Source organism: Pongo abelii, chromosome 11 (assembly GCF_028885655.2).
Source record: "Pongo abelii isolate AG06213 chromosome 11, NHGRI_mPonAbe1-v2.0_pri, whole genome shotgun sequence".
In the NCBI taxonomy this organism is placed as follows: domain Eukaryota; kingdom Metazoa; phylum Chordata; class Mammalia; order Primates; family Hominidae; genus Pongo; species Pongo abelii.
The window spans coordinates 34902007-34927521 of record NC_071996.2 but is presented as its reverse complement, the minus strand read 5'-3'; the positions used below and the strand labels follow the sequence as shown (position 1 = coordinate 34927521).

Genomic DNA, 25515 nt, shown 5'->3' with positions numbered 1-25515 from the left:
CCACCTAAGCCTCCCGAGTAGCTGGGACCACAGGCAAGCGCCACCATGCCCACCTCATACCAATGTCTTTTAAAATATGTTGTATGTGGAAATAAATTGAGACTTATAGAAAAGCTGCAAAAATAGTGCAGTTTCTACATATCCTCCCCCCATCTTTGGCTGGTGTTAACAACCTACATAACCGCAGTACGATGATCAAGGCTAGGAAATTAACATTGGTGCAGTACTGTTAATGAAACCATGCTTTGTTTTGAGATTGCCACAGTTTTGCCTTTTTCTGTTCCAAGATCCTATCCAGGATCCCACGTTGCATTTGATTGTCATGTCTCCTTCTCCTCTAACCTCTGACAATGCATCATTCTTTCCATGTCTTTTGTGATGTTGACACTTTTGAAGAGGACTGGTCCAGATTTTTGTACATGGTCCCTCAGTTTGGGATTGTCTGCTGTTTTCTCATGAACAGATAGAGGTTTTGCATTTTTGACAAGAATCCTCAGAAGAGATGCACCCTTCTCAGTGCACTGTAGCAAGGGGCGCCTGATGTCAGTGTCTTACTGGTGATGTTAACTTTGATCACTTTTGATTCAGCTAGTATCTGCTGGGTTTTTCCCCTGTAAAGTTACCATTTTTTCCTTTGTAATTAATAAATAACTTGAGGGAGATACTTTGAAACTATATAAATACACTGTTTCTCCTCCAACGTTGGCCGATAATTTCAGTGTCTTTTGGTGGATCTCTCCCACATCAATTGTTACCGTGGTGTTCTAATCTCAATTTCTATTTCCCTCATTTCTTCTGCATTTATTAACTGGAATCCTTCTGTAAGAAAAAGCTGTCTCTTCTGCACATATTTATTTACTCATTTACGTATGTCAGCATGAACTCATGGGTATTTACCTTATTGGATGGGGTAATTATTGGATGGGTATTACCTTATTGGATGGGGTATTTACCTTATTGGATGGGGATGATTATTTATTTTCTTGCTCACATTGCTCCAGCTCTGTCCACTGGGAAGTTGGAAAGTCCAACCAAAACTCCAGCTTTGTCCACTGGGTCATTGGTCCAAAAAGGCAAACTGAGGCTTACAGATGTGAAGTGTATTATTCAAGGAAGTGGCTCAGTGAGAATTCCAGTCTAGGTCTGTTAGACTCCAGGGTTCATGTTCTTTCTGCAGTGTAAGGAATTATTTCAGAATTAGAATGAAATATGGACATGAGTTTCTTTAGTTTCCTCCATCCCATTAAGTAGATGAGGATCTACTTAATGATAAGGCCATTAAAGGAGAGGATCATGGCTTCTGGAAACTCCAGAGCTTGGTGAAAGAAGTTAATAGAAAACGCTGATCTTCAAGCACATTTCTTTACATTCCAACATTGTCAGTCATTCTTCTCAGGTCATCTTCATGGTGAAGCTATTAACAATTTCAGTTCATTATTGAAACTTCCACTGCTTACTTTGTGACCAAATATCATATGGATTTGCCAACTATGAGTGGAATTTTTGAGCCTAAAGTGGTTATTTCAACAGGTCAAGAAATAATAAAGGAAGAACTTAGTAAGTGACATGGCCATTTCAATTCCCAGATTATCTCTTTGGCAATGAACATTTATTTGAAAATGGTATTTCTAAAAGAAACAAAATCAAAGATTTTTTTTTTCTTCTCATTGTCAAGTATTATGTTTTTAAGAAGATGTATAAAACCATAACATTTCTGAAACTACAACTAGAAAATTATGATTAAGTCCAGAGAGGGAAAAAGTTACCACGTCAAAATTTATCCTGTGCACCAAAAGGCTCCTCTGCTTCTTGAAAGCAGACAATAAGAGAACGATGGTGCCCAAGCAACACTCTAGATTTACCATGGTTAAAATGAGGACATAACAGGAAATAAGACCTGCCGAAACTTTCATTTTAGAGTTCTTGTTTATAAATACAGGGTGGCTCTGGTTTATGTTGGAGACATTCCTAAAGGCAGCCATGCTGACACAGAACCTCAGTGCGGTGGGGATAGGGAGTCCTGTGCTGGTTTCCCTGAAGGGTTTTGGCTTTAAATAGAACAGGACCTAAAACACCTATATGCTAGTTTTACTCAGCAGGCCTGTATCCCGCCCACACTGGAAACAGTCCTCAGGTAGTGGCTCCAGCTTTGCCTATCTTTTCCTGTTTTTCCCTCAAACTGAGTGTGTCCCCTGCTAGAATGCAGCCCTTCTCTCCATTACTGTGGATTCCAAGCCAACTGCAGGGTTTGGGTCTGCTATAAAGGGCAGGCTTTCTGTAGAGACAGTTCAGTTTTTTTTGTTAGTTTTGCTTTGTTTTGTTTTGTTTTGTTTTTGAGACACAGAGTCTCGCTCTGTTGCCCAGGCTGGAATGCATTGGCATGATCACGGCTCACTACAACCTCTGTCTCCTGGGTTCAAGCTATTCTCCTGCCTCAGGCCTCCCAAGTAGCTGGGAATATAGGGGCCCACCACCACACCCGGCTGATTTTTGTATTTTTAGTAGAGACGGAGTTTCACCATGTTGGCCAGGCTGGTCTCAGACTCCTGACCTCATGATCTGCCCGCCTCGGCCTCCCAAAGTGCTGGGATTACAAGCGTGAGCCACTGCACCCGGCTGAGACAGTTCAATTTTATTTTATTTTATTTTTTTTGAGACGGAGTCTTGCTCTGTCGCCCAGGCTGGAGTGCAGTGGCGTGATCTCCACTCACTGCAAGCTCCACCTCCCAGGTTCACGCCATTCTCCTGCCTCAGCCTCCTGAGTAACTGGGACTACAGGCACCCACCACCACACCTGGCTAATTTTTTGTGTTTTTAGTAGAGACGGGGTTTCACTGTGTTAGCCAGGGTGGTCTCGATCTCCTGACTTCGTGATTCACCTGCCTTGGCCTCCCAAAGTGCTGGGATTACAGGTGTGAGCCACCACGCCTGGCTGCGACAATTCAATTTTAATACACTTTAAAACAAGGAGATAAGATTCTACAAATCCTGTAAAACTAGCAAAGGCCTTTGATAGAGTAGCCTTGACACACATGGAACTCAGAGACCCTTTTTGTTATTCCTCCAAAAGCAAATGTTTTGAACTGTGGTGGCTTTTCTCATGTAACTGCAGAGGAAAGATTGGGTGGAAGGGATCGATTTCATAATGTAAAGGTGATCAGATTTTGATAGAACAGAGGTCAGCAAGCTACACCCCTGGGCCAAATCTGGCCCACTGCCTGTGCTGTGACCGAGTTGTGTTGCCCTCCCAAAATTCACATATTGCAGTCCTAATCCCCAATGTGATAGTATTTGGAGATGGGGCCTTGGGAGATAATTAAGGTTAGATGAGTTCATGAGAACAAGGCCCTGGCCTGATGGGAACAGGGTCTTTATAAAAGAGGGAGATTTACCTGGAGAGAGAGAGGGAGAGCTCGCTGTCTGTGCACACACAGAGGAAAGGCCATGTAAGGACACAGAGAGAAGCGGGGCACCACAAGCTAGGAAGAGAGCCTTCACCAGAAACCAAATTTCCTGGAACCTTGATTTTTAACTTGCAGCCTCCCGAACCATGAGAAATTCATTTCTGTTGTTTAAGCCACACAGTCTGTGGTATTTTGGTATGCCAGCCTATGCAGACTAATGAAGTGTATTTCTGTAAATAAAGTTTTAGTGCAACAGCCACACTCATTTGTTTATGTATTGTCTATGGCTGCTTCTATGATACATATCAGAATCCAGATATTAGATTCTGACAGCATTTGGCCTGCAAAGACCAAAATATTTGCTTTCTAACCCTTCACAGAAAAAGTGTGCCCGCCCCCGGAATACAAAGTTACTGTATACACTGTAGGTTTTGAATATGAAAATCCACCTCAGTGGGATATTAAAGGGCCAAAAGGAAGAAACCCTCTTAGTGTGCAGTAGCCCAGCTAGCAATGTCACCTGCAGGAGTGTCCTGGACTTCTCACCTGGTCCCCCCACGTATGAGCTCAGTTGTGTACAATGAACACATATGCCCTTGACAGTTGAGTCCTTGGAGGGCAGGTACTTAGGGGAAGCCTGTCCTCTAAGGGGGCTGATAGAACAGGTCAGTTGTGACAGTGGGGTAAGAAAGGAAATGAGTGTGATGAAGAAAGAGCCTGGGAAGCAATGAAGAGGAAATGGACTCAGCTCTCCCTCTCCATAGCAATGGATTATCAGAGGGTGTCAGAGGCTTCCCCAAGTCCCAACCACAGAACGGGAGCCAGGTTGTAATGTATAATGAAATCTTTGCTGTTAGAAAAAAATACCTCTTGGATAAATTAAAACTTGCATTTATAGTCTGGATGTGCTCTCTCCCTCCCCAGTGCAATAATTTGGAAGTTTAGGTGACCTGTGTTAGAACCACCTGTAGGTCCTTCTGGGATTCTGTATATTTAAGGAATACCCAAGTAATTCTTCTGCAAGGAATGAATGCCTGGAAAGCACCCCTTGAACATTTCTTCCCTGGTGGAGTTCTAACACTGTGCCTACCTAGGGACTGAGTGAACCTTCACTAAGGGACTGCCTTTAGTGAAGTACGTGGCAAAGAACTTTGATGAAGTGCTGTTTCCAAAAGGATGGCACCGCATCAGTGACTTGGTACACTAAAGAGTTTTTGTACCTGTCTGCTGCCAGACAGGTCAACCTTCAGGCTTCTGGGTCAGAATGCTGGCCTGGGAACCATATTCTAACTCTCAGTAATGTGGAATTCCAAAGCTGAGACCACTGCTGCGCCAGACTTATTTCTAGCAAGGTTGTTGCAGGTGTTTTTTATTCGGCCCACTCAAGCTGTGGTGACCCAGCTGTGTGTTAGGAGCAAGCAGAAAGAGCTGGATTCAAACAAAGAGAAAACACCATCTTTCTTCTTTCCCCTGTGTAATCAATAATTCAGCCCTCTAAAGCAAGCAGATGCCTGATGAAGTGCTTGCTGCAAGGAAGAAGACAGGGGCCATTCAGCATCCACATCAACTTCTAAAACTTCTTTTTTCTCCCTCTTTCTCTGCCTCACCTCTTGGCTTGCCTCTGGTCTTCTTCCACCTAAATGCAAAATTACTGCATCTGCTAAGAAGTGGCTCAAATATAGTCCAAGAGGAACAAGGATAGAGTGTTTAAAGCTGTGGGGGAAAGTGGAGTCAGTAATTTTAAATGTCAGCTAATCAGTCTTTACTGACATTACCATCCCCTCTGAATTAAGTGACATGGTGTATGTGAATTCAATTAGCAACTACTTGTATGAATGAAGGGCATGAGTCAGAAAGTGCCCCATGAACCAACCCACATCATGGATCTGACTCACTTGCTAGAGGCTTCATATAATTCATGGCTTTAAAAAATATGTGCGTATGTGTATATATATATGTATTTTATATATACATATACACACACACACATATGTATTTTACTTCACATTGTCAAATTGATCTTAAATGGTATGGAAACAATCATCTACTTGAAGTTTTCTATGACATTTATCAAATTATTAAATATAATGGACATTTGCTGAACATTTACCAAGTTCCAAGCATTATTCTAAGTGTTAGGGATAAAAAGACTTTCTAGTGACTGATGTTTGGGGAGTTACTAACAGCAGAGTTTAGACAATGGGAAAATAGTAGAGTTTTGACAACAATCTGAACTAAGAATTTCTTTCATGAAACTTCTCTGGTAATAGTTAAGGTACCATCTTGTGTGTGGACAAGGCTCTTAAAAGCCAATCCAGTCAAAATGTATATCATTTCTGACATGGAAAGTCATTTTCAACAAAATGATTAGAAGGAGCATGACATGTGAAAACATAAGTCTTTGTCTGAGTCTGCAATTACCTTCATTAAAAAAAATTATGAAAGTGGCATTGCAGTTAACTCTTGGGAAAGGTAAGAGTACAAGATTGCGAGATTGTTGTAAAAAAGAATTAGAACAGTTGATGAAATTCTGGTTCTTAGACTTAATGGAGGATTTACAAGTGTTCCTTTTATGACTGTGCTTCATAACTCACATACATGTTATCAAATAATAACAAAAGAACCCCCCCAGGGGCTTTACTTCTATTAGTCCATTTAACATGGAAGGATAATTTCTAATGTTTGTAAAACGGGGAGAACACACAATGGCACAGAAGTATTTTTGTGGCATCGGTTTGGGTGCATTTCAATCCAAATTTATATTTAATTCCAGTGTGTAGGGTACAGAGAATCCAGTCAGTTTTTCTTTATTTCCATATCTACCTTTTCAGCAGAACTCCTGAGAGTGCAAATTCCTTTATATTCTGATTTCTTGGGTCCCAGGGAATAGGTACAATGGTTACAGTGGAATGAACTGCCTGGGAAGTAACCTCAGTATTTTGTTTATCCTTTCCTTCATTCCTTGGCATGCCCATCATTCACATCCAAATAAATAAGGCAGATTAATATGAATGACTTCCTCAGGGAGAACAATTTGTGGTATTTTTAAAGCAAGCATGCATAGCCACCCATCTCAATCCAAGAGCCCCCAGGAGGCCATCACCTCTCTAAAGACTTAAAGAGGATTAAAGTTTAAACGCTGGGTGGCTTGATTAATTTGGTGATAGTGGGTGGTGTGTTCCACGGGCACACTCCTGGTCTGCGGATTAGAGCCGTGAGAAATGACTTGGTCTTGGCAGGACACATCTCTGTGCCTCTGCAGGGTGGAGTGGCTGGGAGCTGGTCCAAGCTGGGATTATCCGAGCCACATTTGATGGACAGCCCTTCATCTACCAGTTGAGCCTTCTAGCTCTGGGTCTGCGTCTGCGTTAACTAAGATCAGAGCCTCTCACAGTTCTGCCTTTGTCAACCGAGGCCTGGAGGTGAATTGTAGCTTTATGTAACTTCCGTTACCCAGGCGACACCAATGTAGGAATAAAATCCTACTCAAAACCAGTCAGAAAAGCACCTCCAGACCCCCTTCAAATAACCCTCTTTCCTTCTGTCATCTTCCCCTTTTCCTCCCTTCATTTACTCATTCATTCCTTTGGTAAATACTTGTGTCGTTATGTGCCAGGCACTGAGATTCTAATTGCTGGAGCTTAAGTTCTATTAATAAAGACAGATTAGTAAAATCTGTAGTGTATTAGAAGCGATTAAGAGAAAAATCATGCAGGGAAGAAGGGCAGGAAGCATCTCAGCTCTTTGGGGAAGTCTCCAAATGGTGTCTCTCCCCTGTTCTTGGTCATGACCTTCTCCTACCCTAACCCGGCAGTGGTGGTTTCTGAGGCCAGCCATGAGGGTTCAGGGAAACCAGGCCCATGTCCAGCTAGAACCCACTCATCCCTTCCCGCCCATGTTGCTGCTGCAGTTGTGCTGAACCGTGGTGTTCTTTGCCAAACCTGTCTCATGTTTCAGAGATGCCTCATCGTGTTGTGGACCCCTGTCAAACTACCACCCAAGGGACCACACTGTTTGGTGCATTGCCTCTGGACCTCTTGCCATGATATGACTTAGAGATGGCAACTCACGCACTTAGATGTGTGCACACACATCCCCCTGCAGACACACCACTGGAGCATGCATTATATTGCTTTGTGGTTTCTTTCTTACATAAATGGTATACTTAACTATCATTCTGGAACTGTCATTGAGAACCTTCCAGATCAGAATAGAGCTCTGTACTTTTCTTTAACTGCTGCTTAACATGTATAGTATAAATGTACCTTTCCCCTATTAAGGATGTGAAAGTGTGTTTTGTTTTGAAGGTACATGGTGAGGAATGGGACTGTTGTATTTGTGCATTTTGAATTATAGATCCTTCTGACTGCCCTTGTGCCAGTCTCTGCTCCCACCAGCAGTCCACGACAAGGCCCTTATTTTCCTCACAGCTCCTCCTCCCTCAGGCCCAGACCTGAGCTCATGGGGTCCTGGTTAAAGGAAAAGCAGAGAGAACCACAGGCACAAGTACCCCTGCCCCGTGACCCTGAGACTTGAGCTTTGGGGCAGCTCTTGGTGGCTCTTTTCTTGAGAGTGGTCATTCCCTAGAGCCCTCTGGTGGACACAGCTAGGAAGGACCTTGTGCTACACAGAGAAAGAAGCCATTTGAGGATGGTTCATTGCGGGTGTTTATTTACGTCATTTTAAAAATGATTCTTTATTCTCGTGGTTCTGATTTTAAATGGTAAGAAAGGGTCAAAAGTTTTTTTCCCACTCCTATCCTGTGGCCACCTAGAATCTCACACCAGAGACAACTAATATTATCTCTTTTTTTGTGTATTTTTCCATAAATTTTTATGCATATGCATGCAAAATATGTGTGTTTAATTTTTATTTTCCCCAATGGATGCATGTTGTAACATGGCAGGCAGTGTAGTATAATAGTTAAGAGTACAGATTATAAATCCAGATCTCCTGGGCTTAAATCCCAGCTCCACAACATATTACCTGAATGGCCCCTAAGCAAATTACCTACCTTATTTTTGCCTCAGTTTCCCCACTTGCAAAATGAGGATTACTGCTAGAGTTACTACAAAGATTAAATGAATTAATATTCATACAGCTCTTAAAACGCCTCTGAAGCATAGTAAGAAGCATAAACTCATTTTTGTTGTTGTTGTTGTTTTAAATGAAGGAGGAGGAAGGGAGGGAGAGAAAAGGAAGGAGGGAACTTCCAGACATACTTTGCTTTGTTTTTAACTCAGTATCATCTTCTATGGCTTTGTGGAATTGCATTGTGCAGATAAGACACTGGAAGTTTACCAGTTCCCTGGTGATGGATAGAGTGATGGTCTATTCTTTTGCCATGACACTCTACTCTACCATGAATAACCTTGTATATAGTTGTTTTGTATGTATGTATGTGAGTATGTCTGTAGGGTACATACATAAAAGCGGAATTACTAGGTCACAGAGTACATGCATTTGCAATGTTGATAGCTATTGCCACATTGCCTACCTGGAAATTATACCTATTTACTCTCCTAAACAACAATGGTGGGAAAGGACCTTTTTATAAGATTCATGAACACAGTGTTTATAATAAACATTTAAATCTCTGCCCAAGTGATAAATAATAGTGGCATCTCAGTGTAGTTTTAATTTGCATTCTTCTTATGATACGAGAAAGTATCTTTTCATGTGTTTCAAAGCTCTGTTGCTTTTCCTGTGAACTGTCTGTTCATTTGCTTTCCCTATTTTTCTAATGAGTTATTTATTCCTTACTGATTTATTATTTATCCCTTATAGATTTCTAGGACCTTTTTACATATTAAGGAAATCTGCTTTGTGATTTGAGTTACAATTATTTTTTCCAATGTTTCGCTTGTCTTTTTATCTTACGTATAGGGATTTTATTAGGCAGAGTTTGTGTGTGTGTGTGTGTGTGTGTAGTCTAATTTTTCAATATTTTCTGTAATGGCTTCTGGGTGTTATGTCATAGAATAGCCTTTACAACTCTTACATTAAAAAAATCTCCCAAGGTTCCAAAGTGTCGTTTAGTACTTTATAGGGTTTTTTTCCCCCAACATTTAAATCTTAGATCTACTTGGAATTTATCTTAAGCATGTGAATGGTGGAACTGTTCAGGAGTTCTAAGTCCTCACTGGGCCCTCCCCACCTGGCAACATTCCTTATTTCCTTCCAGTGTGAGTCTTTATTCTACACCCCTCTACTCCTTGGTGCCTTCAACTCTCTCCTGTGGCTTTCTTCACTGGTTGCACCAGTGCAGGCAGCCATTCGTGCCTAAACCCCAGGGCCATTTTCTTAAAGCTACCTAGCAGCCTGTGTGGTATTCAATCACATGTTCCTTCCAGGGCAGCTCTCAGCATTCCCCAAAACCATTCCCGTTTGTCCCTGCACCTCCGTTCCCATCACCAGCCTGCCTGCTGAAGTGCCTACAATGAACCTGGAAAGCTTTTCTTTCTTTATGGGAGAGGTGGCTTATTTCCACTTATTTGCAGACTCCAAACATCAGCCTTTCCAAATATCAGTCCCTCTGCCCCAGCCTCACCACTCAACCCCATCCCATGCCTCTCAAAGGAGGTACCGTGTTATCTCCATCACGTGACTTTTCATCAGCAGGGTGAGTAAAATGCCTTTCTGTTTTCTGAAAGCCCTCTTTAATCTCAAATTTCCCCATTTCTATTAGCACAACACCTCTTACCTGCTTCCTCTGCCACTGCCCAGTTTAGAACTAGCACACTTTTTCTTCTTGAATGTCTCCAAAGCCAGCTCCTCCATACCCCGACACCAGCCAGTTGCCTGTCACTTACCTTGATGCCTAGGTCCACATTTCCTTTCATCTGGTTAGAAACCTCTGTAATCACATCCAATCTCACCCAAAGCATCTCTCGTGCCAGTTTCCAGACTTACTTAGATTTTAACCAAGGGAGGCTCACAGAAGCCCACAGCTACCCTAAGCCTCATGACCCTCATGCCTCCTCAGGGTGCCTGGCCTGGAGCGGCCAGCCTGGCAATGGATACACCTATCTGGCATCAGACACCTTTCTCCTTCCTCCCTCTTGGAGCTTCTAGTAAATGCCCCTTTCCTTATGGAGCTGTCAACCTTCCCCTTCAGAAAGCCTCATTGTGGTGCCCTCAGTTCCTGAACCACCAACTTGAGAGCTTGTACCTCTCCCCAGCTTTCCTTATGAAGATAAATTGTTCCTGACTAACGACGTGAGGGTCTCAGCAGCTGTAAAGATTATGGCTCTGTTAGTCCAGCTCTTCATAAAGACATGCACTATTTATCCAACTAACTTACCTCATCACTGATCCTTAACCCTGCAAAGTTCGCCTTAAAAATAAGCTCCCAGCCATGTCACTAAATAAAAATGCAAATTGCAGAATAGTATATAGGAATTGCAGAATAGTATATAGGATGTGATACTGTTAAAAATGTGTGCAAACACACAGACTTTATTTATTTCTCCATGAGCATATATGTAAATGTACAGAAACCAGCCTGGAAGAAGGCATGCCACAATGATGACAGCATCTGCCTCTAGGGGAACACAGTGGAGGGCCTGGAACCAGCAGGGGTACTCAATGTCCATTTTCACCTTACTGACTGAACTTTTTTACAGACAAAAACATATTCAGTAAATATTTTTTTTAAAGTTTAAAAATTCACTTAAAAAAAGTTCATTGTAGTGGAAGTGGCAAATTTTTCACACTTAGGAATAAAAAGAGAAGAATGATTTCCTAAAAAGGGCCATGGATGGCAAATGTAGAGACTATGGGAAATCTATAAATGGGCAATTCCCTGAAGTGTATTCCTTAGAAATCAAACAGTGCCTCCCACACATAGATACAGGCATCCTCTGTACCTCAGCTTTATCTTACCAGAGCAGCCACCTTCCAGGATTTTGTAATAGTCTTAGAAAATCAATCCCTACAAACATGCAGTTAGTTAGAGGGGAAAAAATGACATAAAATTGCATGTTTTAAGGTAAATCTAAAGTACTTCCTTACCTCCCACTTGGAAGTATTAGGCAGTTTCATTCTTTACTGTTTCTATAGCACCCAAAGTGGCAATTCTCAAGGAGGGAGCCAAAACCAAAACCACACTTGCCCACATACCTGCAGGAAATGAGTGGGTAAGGAGCCCTGGCTCCTGGTGGGATGCTATATCCCTCAGCTGTGCAAGGCAGCAAACAGGATTAAGACCTGTTAATTCTAAGCTTTAGTATTAAATACTATCTGTCCAAAAAAATAATTCATTGATATAAAATAGCCACATACGTCAGGGCGCCGTGGCTCACGCTGCAATCCCAGCACTTTGGGAGGCTGAGGCGGGTGGATCACGAGGTCAGGAGATCGAGACCATCCTGGCTAACACGGTGAAACCCTGTCTCTACTAAAAATACAAAAAATTAGCCAGGTGTGGTGGTGGATGCCTGTAGTCCCAGCTACTCGGGAGGCTGGCATGAACCCAGGAGGCAGAGGCAGAGCTTGCAGTGAGCCCAGATGGTGCCACTGCACTCCAGCCTTCCAGCCTGGGTGACAGAGCGAGACTCCGTCTCAAAAAAAAAAAAAGCCACATACGTACACAACAAAAGTTATCTTCAGAGTAAACCCCCTCCCCCTAAAAAGTCCCCACCATTTCTGTGGTTAATTGGCAATTGAATTTACTGCTATACAGTAACACCGTCTTGCATGGACCCAGAATACTGGGTTCAAATCCCAGCTGCTCCACTTCCTGTTCGTGTGACCTTGGGCAAGTTACTAAATCTCTCTAGCCCTGAGGCTTCACATCTGTAAAATGGGGGTGATCATGAGGGCCTCCCTTGTAGAGTTGCTTGGGGTAGTGAAGAAGCTGACACGCTACTGAATAGTGCCTGGGAGACAGGGAAGCCCTTAAATAAGTTTAGCTAGTATTATTTGTATTGAATAAACTTCCACCTTTATGATTAAGACACCCTGATTTGATGACTATACTACAGCTTGACAGGACACACATGCTCCTTGGGACAGGCCCCCTAGTCTTCTTGGGAAGCTCCTTTTTGCATCCAGTGTGTGTCATTGAGTGCTAGCTGTGTGGTGCTGACTTGGCTTGGCAGATGGCCATGTGTCCTGAGGGCAGAGCGCCCCTCCTTAGAACAAGACAGGGGCCGGGCGCGGTGGCTCAAGTCTGTAATCCCAGCACTTTGGGAGGCCGAGGCGGGCAGATCACGAGGGCAGGAGCTCCAGACCATCCTGGCTAACACGGTGAAACCCCGTCTCTACTAAAAATACAAAAATTAGCCGGGCGTAGTGGCGGGTGCCTGTAGTCCCAGATACTTAGGAGGCAGGAGAATGGCGTGAACCCGGGAGGTGGAGCTTGCAGTGAGCTGAGATCATGCCACTGCACTCTAGCCTGGGTGACAGAGCAAGACTCCGTCTCAAAAAAAAAAAAAGACTGTGAGGGACACATGGTCAGCCAGGTGCCCCTTCACTAAATCCCGTGGAAAACTCAGGACCCCTTCAATAGGTATATACTTATTTCCTTTTGGGATTTGGTCTGTCTTCAAAGAACTCCAGGATTTCATAAACACATAGTTGAGAGCCATCCCTCTGTGGCCGCTTATAAAGCAATAACAGAGATGAGCTCTAGAAGCACTGCTTGTGATCCTCAGACATGAGACAGTTTGAACCAAAAAAAAAGTAAATAAAAAGCTGTGTCTTGTACACAGTGTGAACTCTGACTGACTTAAAATGTAAGTCTGTTTAACAGCTCTTTATTCACAGGTATTGGCATCTGAAATAGTGCCTGTATCTCACCATCTATCTTGGTGTTTTCGTCTATCTTGGTGTTTTGAGTATCAATGAGACAATCTGAAGCACTTCCCTGATCTCACCCAGTCTCTGGGCTGTGGGAGGAGTAAGGAAGAACTGTCTGTCTGGATTTGGGCTGAGAGGGACAGCTATCCTTTTGCCGGTGCACGTTAACTCAGCTCCTTTGGGTCTGTGTTACAGGGATCATGTACCGCAAGTCCTGTGCATCATCAGCGGCCTGTCTCATCGCTTCTGCCGGGTACCAGTCCTTCTGCTCCCCAGGGAAACTGAACTCAGTTTGCATCAGCTGCTGCAACACCCCTCTTTGTAACGGGCCAAGGCCCAAGAAAAGGGGAAGTTCTGCCTCGGCCCTCAGGCCAGGGCTCCCCACCACCATCCTGCTCCTCAAATTAGCCCTCTTCTCGGCACACTGCTGAAGCTGAAGGAGATGCCACGCCCTCCTGCATTGTTCTTCCAGCCCTCGCCCCCACCCCCCCACCTCCCTGAGTTTCTTCTGGGTGTCCTTTTATTCTGGGTAGGGAGCGGGAGTCCGTGTTCTCTTTTGTTCCTGTGCAAATAATTGAAAGAGCTCAGTGTAAAGCATTCTGAATAAATTCAGTGTTACTGAATTTTCAGTATGTACTTGAAGGAAGGAGGTGGAGTGAAAGTTCACCCCCCATGTCTGTGTAACCAGAGTCAAGGCCAGGCTGGCAGAGTCAGTCCTTAGAAGTCACTGAGGTGGGCATCTGCCGTTTATAAAGCCTCCAGTGTCTATTCCATCCCTGATGGGGGCATAGTTTATTTTGAGACTGCAGAGTGAGGGTGACAGTTTCTTGGGGCTGGAGGGCCAGTTCCCACTCAAGGCTCCCTCGCTTGACATTCAAACTTCATGCTCCTGAAAACCATTCTCTGCAGCAGAATTGGCTGGTTTCGCGCCTGAGTTGGGCTCTAGTGACTCGAGACTCAATGGCTGGGACTTAGACTGGGGCTGGGGCTCGGCCTCGCTCTGAAAAGTGCTTAAGAAAACCTTGTTAGTTCTCCTTGCAGAGGACTGGCGCCGGGACGCGAAGAGCAGCGGGCGCTGCACAAAGCGGGCGCTGTCGGTGGTGGAGTGCGCGTGGACGCGCAGGCGCTTCTCGTGGTTGGCGTGCTGCAGAGACAGGCGGCAGCACAGCACCTGCACGAACACCCGCCGAAACTGCTGCGAGGACACCGTGTACAGGAGCGGGTTGATGACCGAGCTGAGGTAGAAAAACGTCTCCGAGAAGGGGAGGAGGATCATGTACGCCCGGAAGTAGGACCTCGTCCAGTCGTGCTTGGGTTTGGCCGCAGCCATGATCCTCCGAATCTGGTTGGGCATCCAGCATACGGCCAATGTCACAACGATCAGCCCTGGGCAGACGCGAGCAGGAGGGAGAGACAGAAAAGAGAGAAACACAGTAAATAAATAAATAAAACCATAAAATATTTAGCTCCTCTGTTCTGTGCTTACTGGCCAGGAAATGGTGCCAATTTTTCAGTGTTGGACTTGACAGCTTCTTTTGCCACAAGCGAGAGAATTTAACACTGTTTCAAACCCGGGGGAGTTGGCTGTGTTAAAGAAAGACCATTAAATGCTTTAGACAGTGTATTTATACCGGTTGATGTCTGTTAATTTTAAAAAAATGTTTTTATTGGTGTGTGTTTGCGTATCCAGAAAGCAGTTTATGTTATCCATAAATCTGGTCTTGTCTTTTTGTTTTAAAGAAAAAGATGTATACATACAGTATAGCTGCATTAGATAAAGCAGTGTTTGTATTTTAAAGGATGTCTGCACAAAGAAGACCTAGTGATATTTTTAAATCAAATGGAAGTAGTGTCCCTTTGGCAACAAAGCAGCATATTTAATGACACTGGTTTTGCATTCAGTTTCAGGGGAAGCAAAATCAGGAATAGCCTGTCACCAAGAATGTTTTTTGGACATATACATGCTAGGTATGCACACCTATAATCATGATGCTCATATCTGCAACAGCACATGTGTTTCTTTTCAGACACTTTTAGATCCCTCATGTGGGGAAAAAGAATTATTCAGAGATGGCAAATAATAAAAAACTTCCTTCTAGTTCAGCCAGTAACATATTCCCTTCCTTTGCAGCACTGAGCTGTGCTGTCAACAGCCCAGAAGCAATCAGGCCCTAGAGAAGAGACCACTCAAAGGCCCTTCTGTAGATCAAATGTTTACTGCATGTACATTTGTTTGCATGCCCACATATTTGTATTCCAACTTAAGTAACCACCATCAGTTCTGCAATTCTGACAGAGATAAAGATGCTACATAGACCACAAACAACTGAAATCACAGGTATCATGAGAGTTTAGTTACAGTGACAAAAGCAAAAAAGAAAAAAGGAAGATCAGGGGATCTGTGAAGCATTTGCTCTCTCTTTTCGTAAGGAGCCAAGACACCCAGAGTAAATTCCCCTGTAGAGAGCTGCTATGTTAAAGCAGGATTTGCATTTTCAGAAATGCTTGCTTCGTCTCCTACATTTCAATCGTAGTAAGAAACATTTATTCACGTTTTCAATCCTCTGATTTTCTAGAAACCCTAGGGAAGTGACAGTTGGCAATGAATGCTTCCCGCCTATGACCCATGGTAAATATTCTATTAATAAATGGGGGCCAGACATGGTGGTGCATGCCTGGTATCTCAGCACTTTGGGAGGCCAAGGCAGAAGGATCACTTAAGCCTAGAAATTTGAGACCCACCCTAGGCAACATAGTGAGACCCCGTCACTACAACAAAATAGAAAAACTTAGCCAGGCATGGTGGTACATACACGCCTGTGGTCTCAGACACTTGGTGGGGCTGAGGTGGGAGGATCACTTGAGCCCGAGAGGTCAAGGCTACAGTGAGACACGAATGTGCCACTGCACTCCAGCCTGGCTGACAGAGTGAAACTGTCTCGATAAACAAATAAATGCTCCAGGAAAAAACAGCCACATTCACACATCCAGAATTGAGCCTCCTGTATGCACTGGCCTGAGTATTCCTTGCCCGCTGTTGTTGGAGGGGACCCTAGCTGTGTTCAAATCCTCCACAAATCCATATGTGAGCAAGGAAGGCCTTGGAAACTCTTCTCCTTTGTTAATTTCCACAGGTTTCTCCTGTCAACTCCCAGCCTAAAACTTTGAAATATAAACCAATTTGTTTATTTTTTCCTTTGAGTTTGCTATCCTGAGAACATCCAGTAAATCTAAAACTAAAATAAGTGAACTAACATACTGATCTGATCAAAGAATGGTTAAAAAAAAAATACCACCTTAATTCAAGAGTTTATTCTGAATCACCTAGTTACAGATGCTGGATAGGAACAACAACAACAACAAAAATTTTCTGATTTAAAAAAAATACATAAGAAATCCAAGACACTTTTTCCACTTCTTTGAGGAGTACAGGTGCTCCCAGCCACCTGTGCTATTCCAAATTCATCTTAAGTTCCTGCTCCTTGTTTGCATCTCATCCAGCTCTGACTGAGAGGCTCATCTCATTAATTGTAAAAGAACTAGGAAAAAGACCATACCTGAGGAAGCCACATATTTTCACAAAGTTTTACATTTTTTTTTCTCTTTCCTGTCACTGAATTTCAGAGAACATATACAACCATCTTCATCTGAGGAGTTATTGCCCAGAATATGGAAATTGCACGGTTTTAGATGTGAACTGTGCTACACCGTGGGAGGTTGTACTTCAGGCGGTGAGAATCTAGAAAGGCGATGAGAAACACCTTGTACTAACCATGAGCTGAACATAGCACAGCTTTTAAAGCCAACAGACAAAGGCAATGAGAAGATAAGGCAGGCTTGTGAAACAAGGGGAGAGAATGATAACATTGCTTTTCTTCTGTCCTGTCTTTGCTCCTCATTCTCTTGATCTCTTGTTTACATGACCCTTACTCTTCTGACAGCTTCCCACATGCACTGGCCTGGTGTCAATTGTCCTTCACTGAGCATCCCATCAAAAGCAGCAGAGTTCAGTAAAAAGCAAGACCCAGCCGCCAGGTACAAGGCAAAGGGCAGGGGTAGATAAAGAGTTGTGGTGTGGTTTGTAGCCAGGATAAAATTCCTGCTCTGAAGTCAAAAATAAGTGGGAAGAAGCTCAGTGTGAACAAGTAACAAAACCAACTCAGAGTCACAATGATGAGGCAAAGAAGGGGAAGTTCAGTTTTCTGGGTGTAAAAGTAGGTAGATGTAATAGCAAGGACAAACTTGTAGAACAAGAGAGACAAAGACCTGAATTAGAAATGGAGAGATTTTCATGTTGTGCGCCAGATGGGTGTTTTGAAATAACCTACAATAATGCAGAATATTTATTACTGAGTTTTTCCTATGCCAGTTTCTGTGCTAAGCACTCTGCTAATTTCCCATGCATTTCTCACTCCTGACAACAACCTGGAGAGCTTTGACCTGGTGAGGTGAAAATAGTTATTCTCTTAATTTAACAAATGAGGAAGTGCAGGCTCAGAGAAAGTTAGTTACCCAAGTGCAATAGCTAGGACACATCCTTGCCAGACTCCAAAATCCATACTGTGTATTTTTTTCTCAAAACACAATATTGTTTGCTATTCGTACTTTCAGTTTGAAAAATACAGAAACACAAGCAAGAAAGTAAACACCATAATTCCACCATGTAAAATGGATATAGCACAGTGCTGTCCACTGGAAATACAGGATGTGAGCCATATATGTAGTTTTAAATTTTCTAGCAGCCACATTCAAAGAGAAAAAGAGATGGGTGAAAACAATTTTAATACTGCTATTTAATCCGAGACACTCCCAAAATAATTATTTCACATGTAATTTCAACATGCAATCAATATAAAAATTATTGATGAAATACCTTACATTTTTTAATACTAAGTCATTGAAACCCAGTATAGCTTTTACTCTTACAGTACGCCTCAGTTGGGAACAGATACATGTGGCTAGTGTCTACAGTAATGGACAGCACCCACTAAAAGAATCCTTCCTAGCCCCTCCCCAGAGCAGCAAGGCTCCCCCTCTTCCAATTCCCCCAACTGTCCCTTTAACAACCACATTCCGAGAGTTATATCAAACCAAGGAAGCCCCAAGGAACTTCCCACATAGCCTGTATTTATTACACTACAATGCAACCAATGCTGAATTAAATCTCTGAGCATGCATTCTCAGCTATAGTGAGGAACAGGGTTAGCCAGTCTTTTCCTAGAAAGCCTTCCATATAAGAGAACTCTAAATCATTTAAAACTTATATAATCCTGAGAACACAAGGATGTATTTTGCATTTCTCATTCTAAACTTTGCCTAGCTGTCCTAGAATAATGCAGATCATGCCAACTACTTGGCAGGGCTGTTGGGATAAACTTCCCCTGCCTCAACTGGAGGTGGGGAAATTGGCAGGCGCTTTTCTTCCTGTGTTTTGAAAGATACTTTTGCTCTAGGAAAATGGAGCATTAGGCATACAGGTACAGCCAATGACAAACATGAGACATGTACCAGTGAGCACGGTAATGGAGGTGAGCCTCTCAGGGGAAGAAAACCAAATTTGACCCCTTGTAAAATGTGTCATTTTATAAGGACAAGTAATTGCTCATTTTTACATTAAAAAAAGTTTGTTGTTCTAGATGATACACTGTTGAGAATAAATACTGCATCCCAAGGTAACTTTCTATTCTGGCTGTTTGCGATTGGTTCTACTCTAGCCCAGCTACCCTGTGGCTAAGACAAAGCTTTAAAGTCTTATTCATGCCCTAATAGAGTGTATTAAAGATTTGACTAAATGCATGTTTGGCTGCAATCAGTTTGGATTTGTATATCACATCTGGAAAAAATCTACAATTCTTTGGTCTGTGTGGTGTAATGTGCAGCCCACAGTTAAATAACTTTAGTGTGAACCTGAATGAAGATCAATGAACTGAACCCACTCATGTAAAGCAGGTAAAGTGTTTTAACTGAATTACTGATAGATCTGTATTATACTCCAGACAGCCTTGCACTCTGGGCTATGAAATACCTTCTTATCTGGTTTTCCACATAAAGTACTTTCATTTTTCCTCCTTGATCATTACACTAAAATGACAAGAGCCATTAGATGATGACACAGATTCATTCTTGGCAGAGTCACGTTGTTTAAAAAACAGAAGTAATACAGATGTCTAACAACACCCTGCACTGAAGCCTGATATTTCAACAGCATTAGAGGCAGCCTGCTTGGTTTCATCTTAAGGAGTGCATTAAGCTCTGCAGCCTGGGATATGGTGGCATTGATGTATCTGATACCATGCTCTTTTTTCTCCCCTCTAACCTTTAAAGTCAAAGTAACTACTAGTGTGTTCCCCAGAATTCCATCTTAGAATCATTAGAGATCAGGAGAGCAAGAGGAGACCTTGAGACCAGCCTTGTAACTCCCTTGTCTTACACATGAGCAAACTGAGGTTAAGTGATTTGCCCAAGATCTCCTGGGGCCAGGGTGGTCATACTACTTAGAACACTGGATTCTACCCTCGATTGCCAAGCAAGCCCATTATTTTTTTTAACTGTAAGTTTAGGGCTTTTTTCCAGCTTTAGACTCAAGTGCTGACCATTGACAGCATGAGATGCAGCAAGTGGCATGTCTATACAACACCTTTTGTATGCACTGTCTTACTTCAGTTTTAGAAGCAGGTCCTCCAAGAACAGGCATTTGGCAAAACTCTGGAGTACATGTTTCCTGCCCAAAAGAAGGTAAAATCCCAGCCCAAGGGAGCCAAAGAAGATTAAAACAAAATATTTCTTCAGGTCATGACTTGGTGACCTAGCCTACAATGACTCCATCTGTCTATCTATCATCTCTCTTCCATCCATTCATCCATCCATCCATCTTACATAAGTACCTACTAAAAATGGATACTTAGCTCGTATTAAGCACAAAATATCTGGAAAGTTGATCACCACCCAAGCAAAGATATTTTGTGTAATTTAAATAAATTCCAAATATTAGCTTTTCTACCTACTGTTGGAGTCCCATTTTACGGAATCATTGAAGCCTTGAGGGTGCAGGGGTATGTTGACGATGATTTAGGATTTCTGTGATTATTATGTCTGCTCTGTCCTACTCCTGCCTGTTCTTGCCTCTGTTTTTCAATTTCTCTCTAATCCTGACCATAGTGAGCAAGGGTTAGACATCTCCACCTCCCCACCAGCCGCCAGCCCCCAGCCCCCTTTTATCCCCCCATTCAAGTTCTCTGTACTTTGCTTATTTACTTGGCAATTGCTTCTTGATGGCTGGGGCCTATTAAGGATCCTGTCCTAGGTACTGATGATACAAAGCTGAGCTGGGGACAAGGTGGCTCCAGCCTGGTTTTCTAAGGACTAGGAGAATGGTCTGAGCTGAACAGCACTGCAGCAACAAGAAGAGCTGGATGAACATTCCCACAGGCAAGAACATTCACGCAGAAAGTTAAGGAGAGTAAGAGTCAGCCTGGAAAAGGGCAGCACCAGCAGAGACACAGCATGAGCAGGGGATGGAAAAACACAAAGGCAGCTTACCTTCTGTGAGCTGCAAGGCTCAGCATGGTTGCAACAAAGGGGTGGGTGGGGACAGTGGGAAACCAGCATGGTTAGAGAGCACTCCATCAGGCTTTGTGGACGATAAATTAACTTGCATGTAGTAGGGTGAGGAGCATTTGCTTGTCAACTGACATTTAAATAGCAATTGCTAGTGGAAAGTAAGCATATGGTTAGTTGAATGAAGAGCCAGAAAGAGACAAATACATCCAATAAAAGATTTTAGCACTCTCTCAATTTATATGTTAGTGTTTGCAATCTGCTTCTGCAAGCCAGCTGAGATGTTGATCTCACTCACTGACCTTGTCTGACCTGAGGCATCCAAATCAGCACCAACCTTTGTTTAGTCTTTAACTGCTGAGACAGAGTTCTCAAAGGAGGCTTCCCTGGAACAGCAGCATCAGCGCCACCTGGGAACTTCTTAGACATGCAAATTCTCAGGCTTCAACCCAGATCTCCTGAATCAGAGACTCTGAGGGTGAGACCTTCGATCTGGAGTTAACAAGCCCTCTGTTGACTCTGCTGCTCACACAAGTTGCAGAACACTGGTCTAAGAGAAGCATAAATTGAGGTGGAGCCCCTGGCTCAGTGGACACTGGTAGGGACCCTAGCACTGTCACTGAAGCCTTTAAAGCATCACGTTTTCATCAGTGTCTACAGTCAAAACAGACGGTAGCTACAAACTCCCTCCCTCTGGTTCCACTCCTAGACAACCATCCTGCCAGTCCCACTTATTTCCACACACAGCCCTTCCTCATCCTGTCTTCTTTCTTCTCCTGTCCTTTCGCCCTCTGCTTCCTTTTCCCTCCCCTTTCCTCTTATTTTTCCCCACCTTTCCTTTTTTGCTTCCATTTCTCCTCTTTCTGTACATGTTTCTCCAGTATGTAAAGCAATGGCATCTCTTTTCTCTTCTACTTTTTCCCTCTTGCTCCCTACCCATCTTTGTTCAAGATCACCACAAATCAAGCCATGTGCAACCATTCCCAGCCCACATCTCTCCCTTCCCATTATTTATTCAGATCATCTTGTGAAGGCAATTGGGTCAGCTTCAAGCCAGTTCCTTAAACAGCTAACAGGGAGATGGCAGAGAGGGCAGTCTCCACCCTTGCTGAGTTTGTCAATGGAAGGCAGAGAGGCATTGGGAGCGGCATGGATGGGATGCAGTTGACCATGGACTGACTGCATCTTCCCTGAGAGCTAAATCCACGTACCATGTCCTCTGACATGGTCTAAGTCCAAGCTAGGACTTTCTTGGAAACTTTGCAATCACTTTTCTAGTGACCTGCAGCTTGGAGGTCTTTGTTTATGCAGATCTTCCTTCTTGCCCTTTTTCCTACTGAGGAATTTCTTTTAGGAGAAGACAGAAGAACTGTTGGGATTTGGTTTTCAGAAAGGCGCAGGCCACAACTTCAAAATGATGTAAATGCCACAGATGGCTGCCTCTGTCCATGAAGACAGATGGTTTGATGTCTCATCCTTGTTCCAGCTGTTTGATGGAGCCCAGGAAAGAACTCTCTCCCCAGTGCAACTCCATCCACCACGTTGAGGTCAGAGGCCTCTGAAATGTGCCACAGAAGCCAGATTCCAAATGGGCTGCAATTTGCTAAGCATTACAGCTATTTCATTCTGCTCTACAAGTTTCAGTACAAGAAGAAAAACTATCAGTCACTACCATAACAAACACGTATTTCTAAAATAGACCCTCCTGTCTGGAAGCTGTAGGACAGACACTTGTACTCAAAGTAAATGGTGTTTAGGGTCATCATTGTGGTTTAGTGCTCCTGTACCTTTATGATGCTTGATAAATGATCAACTGGAATCTGCTAAATAAATATTTTTCTATGTATATCTCAACCGTAAGTAGCTGTGTGGCTTTCTATGCAATCTATTCTCAATCCACTGATAGTAAGTCCTAAAATGTGGTGCAGCTACATAAACCTGTAGCTATCTTTCAGCCTGGCAGATGAAGCCAAATGCTACTTCTCTAGTAACACACAGCACAGGAGTGGGTGGTGGTAATGAGGAGCATGATGTCCTCCAAGCCCATCAGGGAAGCTGCAGAGCATATAATGAAGAAGCTTGCAGCTGGGGCAACCAAAACAGCAAGTCAATGCATACCACACGGGCTCTAGCCATGCCACTTATAAACACTGATTAGCAGCTGAAAGGCTGCAATGTTAATAGAATTCAGCTCCCTATAAATAGTAGAGAATTAAAACTCTAGAATGCTGGCACTGAAAAGACCTCAGAGTTTAGTCTACTGATGAGCTAGCAGAATCCCCAGAGAAGTGGAATGAGGAGCCCAAATTCACACAGCCCATGAGTCCATATGTGGGGCTTCCCAGGCAAGTGCTGTTTGCACTGGCCCAGCTCCCTTTAGAGCCTGGTAAAATCATGCAGCCCTCAGATGAAGCCAGCCAGTGCACTCAGCCAAGCCTCTCCTGCATGGGCATTTCAGGAGTGTGGAGACAAACAAGCATGCCTACAGACCCTGCTTCCCCACTGTCTCCTTTCCTGAGGTCCCTGAGTGGGCTCCCAGGCCCTGGGAGGACCAGCCCCCAAAGCCTGTGACTAAGGCAGAGGAGTGGCTAGCCAGGGCCTGGCCTTCCAACCTAGCCTGGGGAGGCCCAGCATGGGTGGAGCACAGAGCTAAGAGCTTCCTCCATCGGAGTCTTTTACAGCTGAACCGGCCCAGAAGAGAGAATGAGATGTGAACTAGGAGATAATATTGACCTACATTATACAAAGGTAAAACCAGACACCAGCTACCACTTCTTGTTACTGCTATAGAATTAGCAACAAGGACTAAAGGCAAGAAAGTAGTTTCCATCTACCCTTGTCTAGATATGGGGTGTACTCGTCAACTCAGGCTGCCATAACAAAATACCACAGACTGAATGGCATGAACAACAAAAATTTATTCCTCCTAGTTCCAGAGGCTGGGAAGTCCCAGATCAACGTGCCAGCTGATTTGGTGCTGGGTGAGGGCTTGCTTCCTGGCTTGCAGATAGCCACCATCTCTCTGCATTCTCCCACATGGCAGAAGTAAGGGCATAGAGTTGGGTAGAAGCTCTCTTCCTCTTCTTTTATGTTCACTCGTCCTATTCAGAGTCCCACCCTTATAACCTCAACTAAACTTAAACAGCTCCTAAAAGCCCCATCTCCAAATATAGTCAGATTTGGGGTTAGGGCTTCAACATATGACTTGAGGGGGACACAGTTCAGTCCACAGCATAGGATGGCACTCTTCTATGCCCCAGGCCCCATGACCTGCTAGGCCCCCTCCCCCATGTCTTTTCTTTAGCCTCCATGCCTCTGCACATGCTGCCTTTTTGCTGAGACCACACCCTCCTCATCCCCTGCTTTTCCTCCTTCTCTCTTCCTTCCTCCCTATTCCTCTCACACCAATTGCCCACACTTAGTCCAGATCTTAGTCCAGAAGTTTCTGCTTAAATGTCACTCCTTCCAGGGAGCCTTCCTTGACTTCACAAGTCTACATCAAGTTCCCTCCTATGAGTTCACCAAGAATGTTCATTCCTACTCACATCATCATAACTCTGCAGTGTAAACTAGACTAGAAATTCAAGGAGGGCAACATGCTCCATCTTCACGGTTGTATTCTCAATGCGTAACAGAAAACCTTTATATAGTAGCTGCTCAATAAATGTTTCTAAGAGGGAAAGAGAGTTCCAGGTGAGGGGCTCTGGTGAACCTCTATGGAATCCATTTGAAGCCAGCTTCTCTGTCCAAAGAGGTCAGTATTAGCCCTCCAAACTTGGGGCCTAGTGCCTGGCTCATTTCCATCTCTGTACTTAGAGGAAGAAAAAGAGAGAGTGGGAATGGAGAGAAGGGATCACTTTCTCATCCAAACAAGACCAGCACCCTCAGCCCTAAAGGAGAACTAGACAGGGGTTGAGGAGTCTTGGATTCTGACAACTGCCTTCAAGGCAGGTGGCTTTAACCTGAAGCCCCCTTTGCTACTGATTAACCCTGAGTTCTCTACACTAAAAACTCATTTCTTCTTCTGTTTCTCTCTATGATGGCCCTATGGGGTACAAACAGAGTACATATGCAAGTCAATGGGTATAGTAGGACACAGAAAACCGTGTTTACCAAAGACATATCAGAGGACATTCACTTATGCCAAAATAATTCATGTGAGGGGGGCCCTTCCCCTCCATGGATGATACAAGCCTTTGTCAGAGAAGCTGCAGGCCAGGACCTAGAGCATAAGGCTGGGGTCTGCTGCCAAAGAAGGAAATTTGTAGACAAATAATAAAGTACTTAGAGGATGTGTGCAGAAGCATGGAGGCCATTTTGACACTCTATGCTGTGTGGCCTCAGGGAATAAAATCTGACAATTATAACCCTCAATTTCCATCTGGGCACAACTGGGTTGTCGTAGGAAAGGATTTGGGAAGGACAAAACATGAACATGGCCAGTATTGACTCCCCTCCCTCCTTATGCCTATCACAGATTTCCCAACAAAGGATTCCTTGGACACCTCCGGCTTTGCCTCTACCTGACGGGAACAGTTCCACCCAGCACCAAGATGCTCAGCCTTACTCTGTAAAGTTCAGGCTCCTCGGGCTTCTGATCTGCAAATGGAGATAACACTAGCTGCCGGGAGGACCAAAGGAGACACTGAAGGGATAGTGCTGACCACAGTGACTGCTGTCAGAAAAGGATCACTATCAGTTATGACCATCTCACCTCCAGAATCATCTCTACTTCTACCAGTACCACCACCAC

The 25515-nt window shown here is 43.7% G+C and overlaps 2 protein-coding genes across 4 annotated transcripts in view; one reads left to right on the top strand and one right to left on the bottom strand.

Moving 5' to 3' along the window:
- The window catches only part of LYPD1 (LY6/PLAUR domain containing 1), a 32084-nt gene extending 17255 nt beyond the window's left edge, over positions 1-14829 (top strand). For all 3 annotated transcript variants that reach the window (XM_024243551.3, XM_054549295.2, XM_002812430.6), the window contains one exon: positions 13401-14829. In XM_024243551.3, coding sequence (XP_024099319.1) covers positions 13401-13636 — 236 coding nt within the window. In that variant the 3' untranslated portion in view covers positions 13637-14829. The remainder of the gene's footprint in view (positions 1-13400) is intronic.
- GPR39 (G protein-coupled receptor 39) overlaps positions 10826-25515 on the bottom strand; it is a 238281-nt gene continuing 223591 nt past the window's right edge. Inside the window, exon 2 of the mRNA XM_054549294.2 lies at positions 10826-14591. Coding sequence (XP_054405269.2) covers positions 14080-14591 — 512 coding nt within the window. The 3' untranslated portion in view covers positions 10826-14079. The remainder of the gene's footprint in view (positions 14592-25515) is intronic.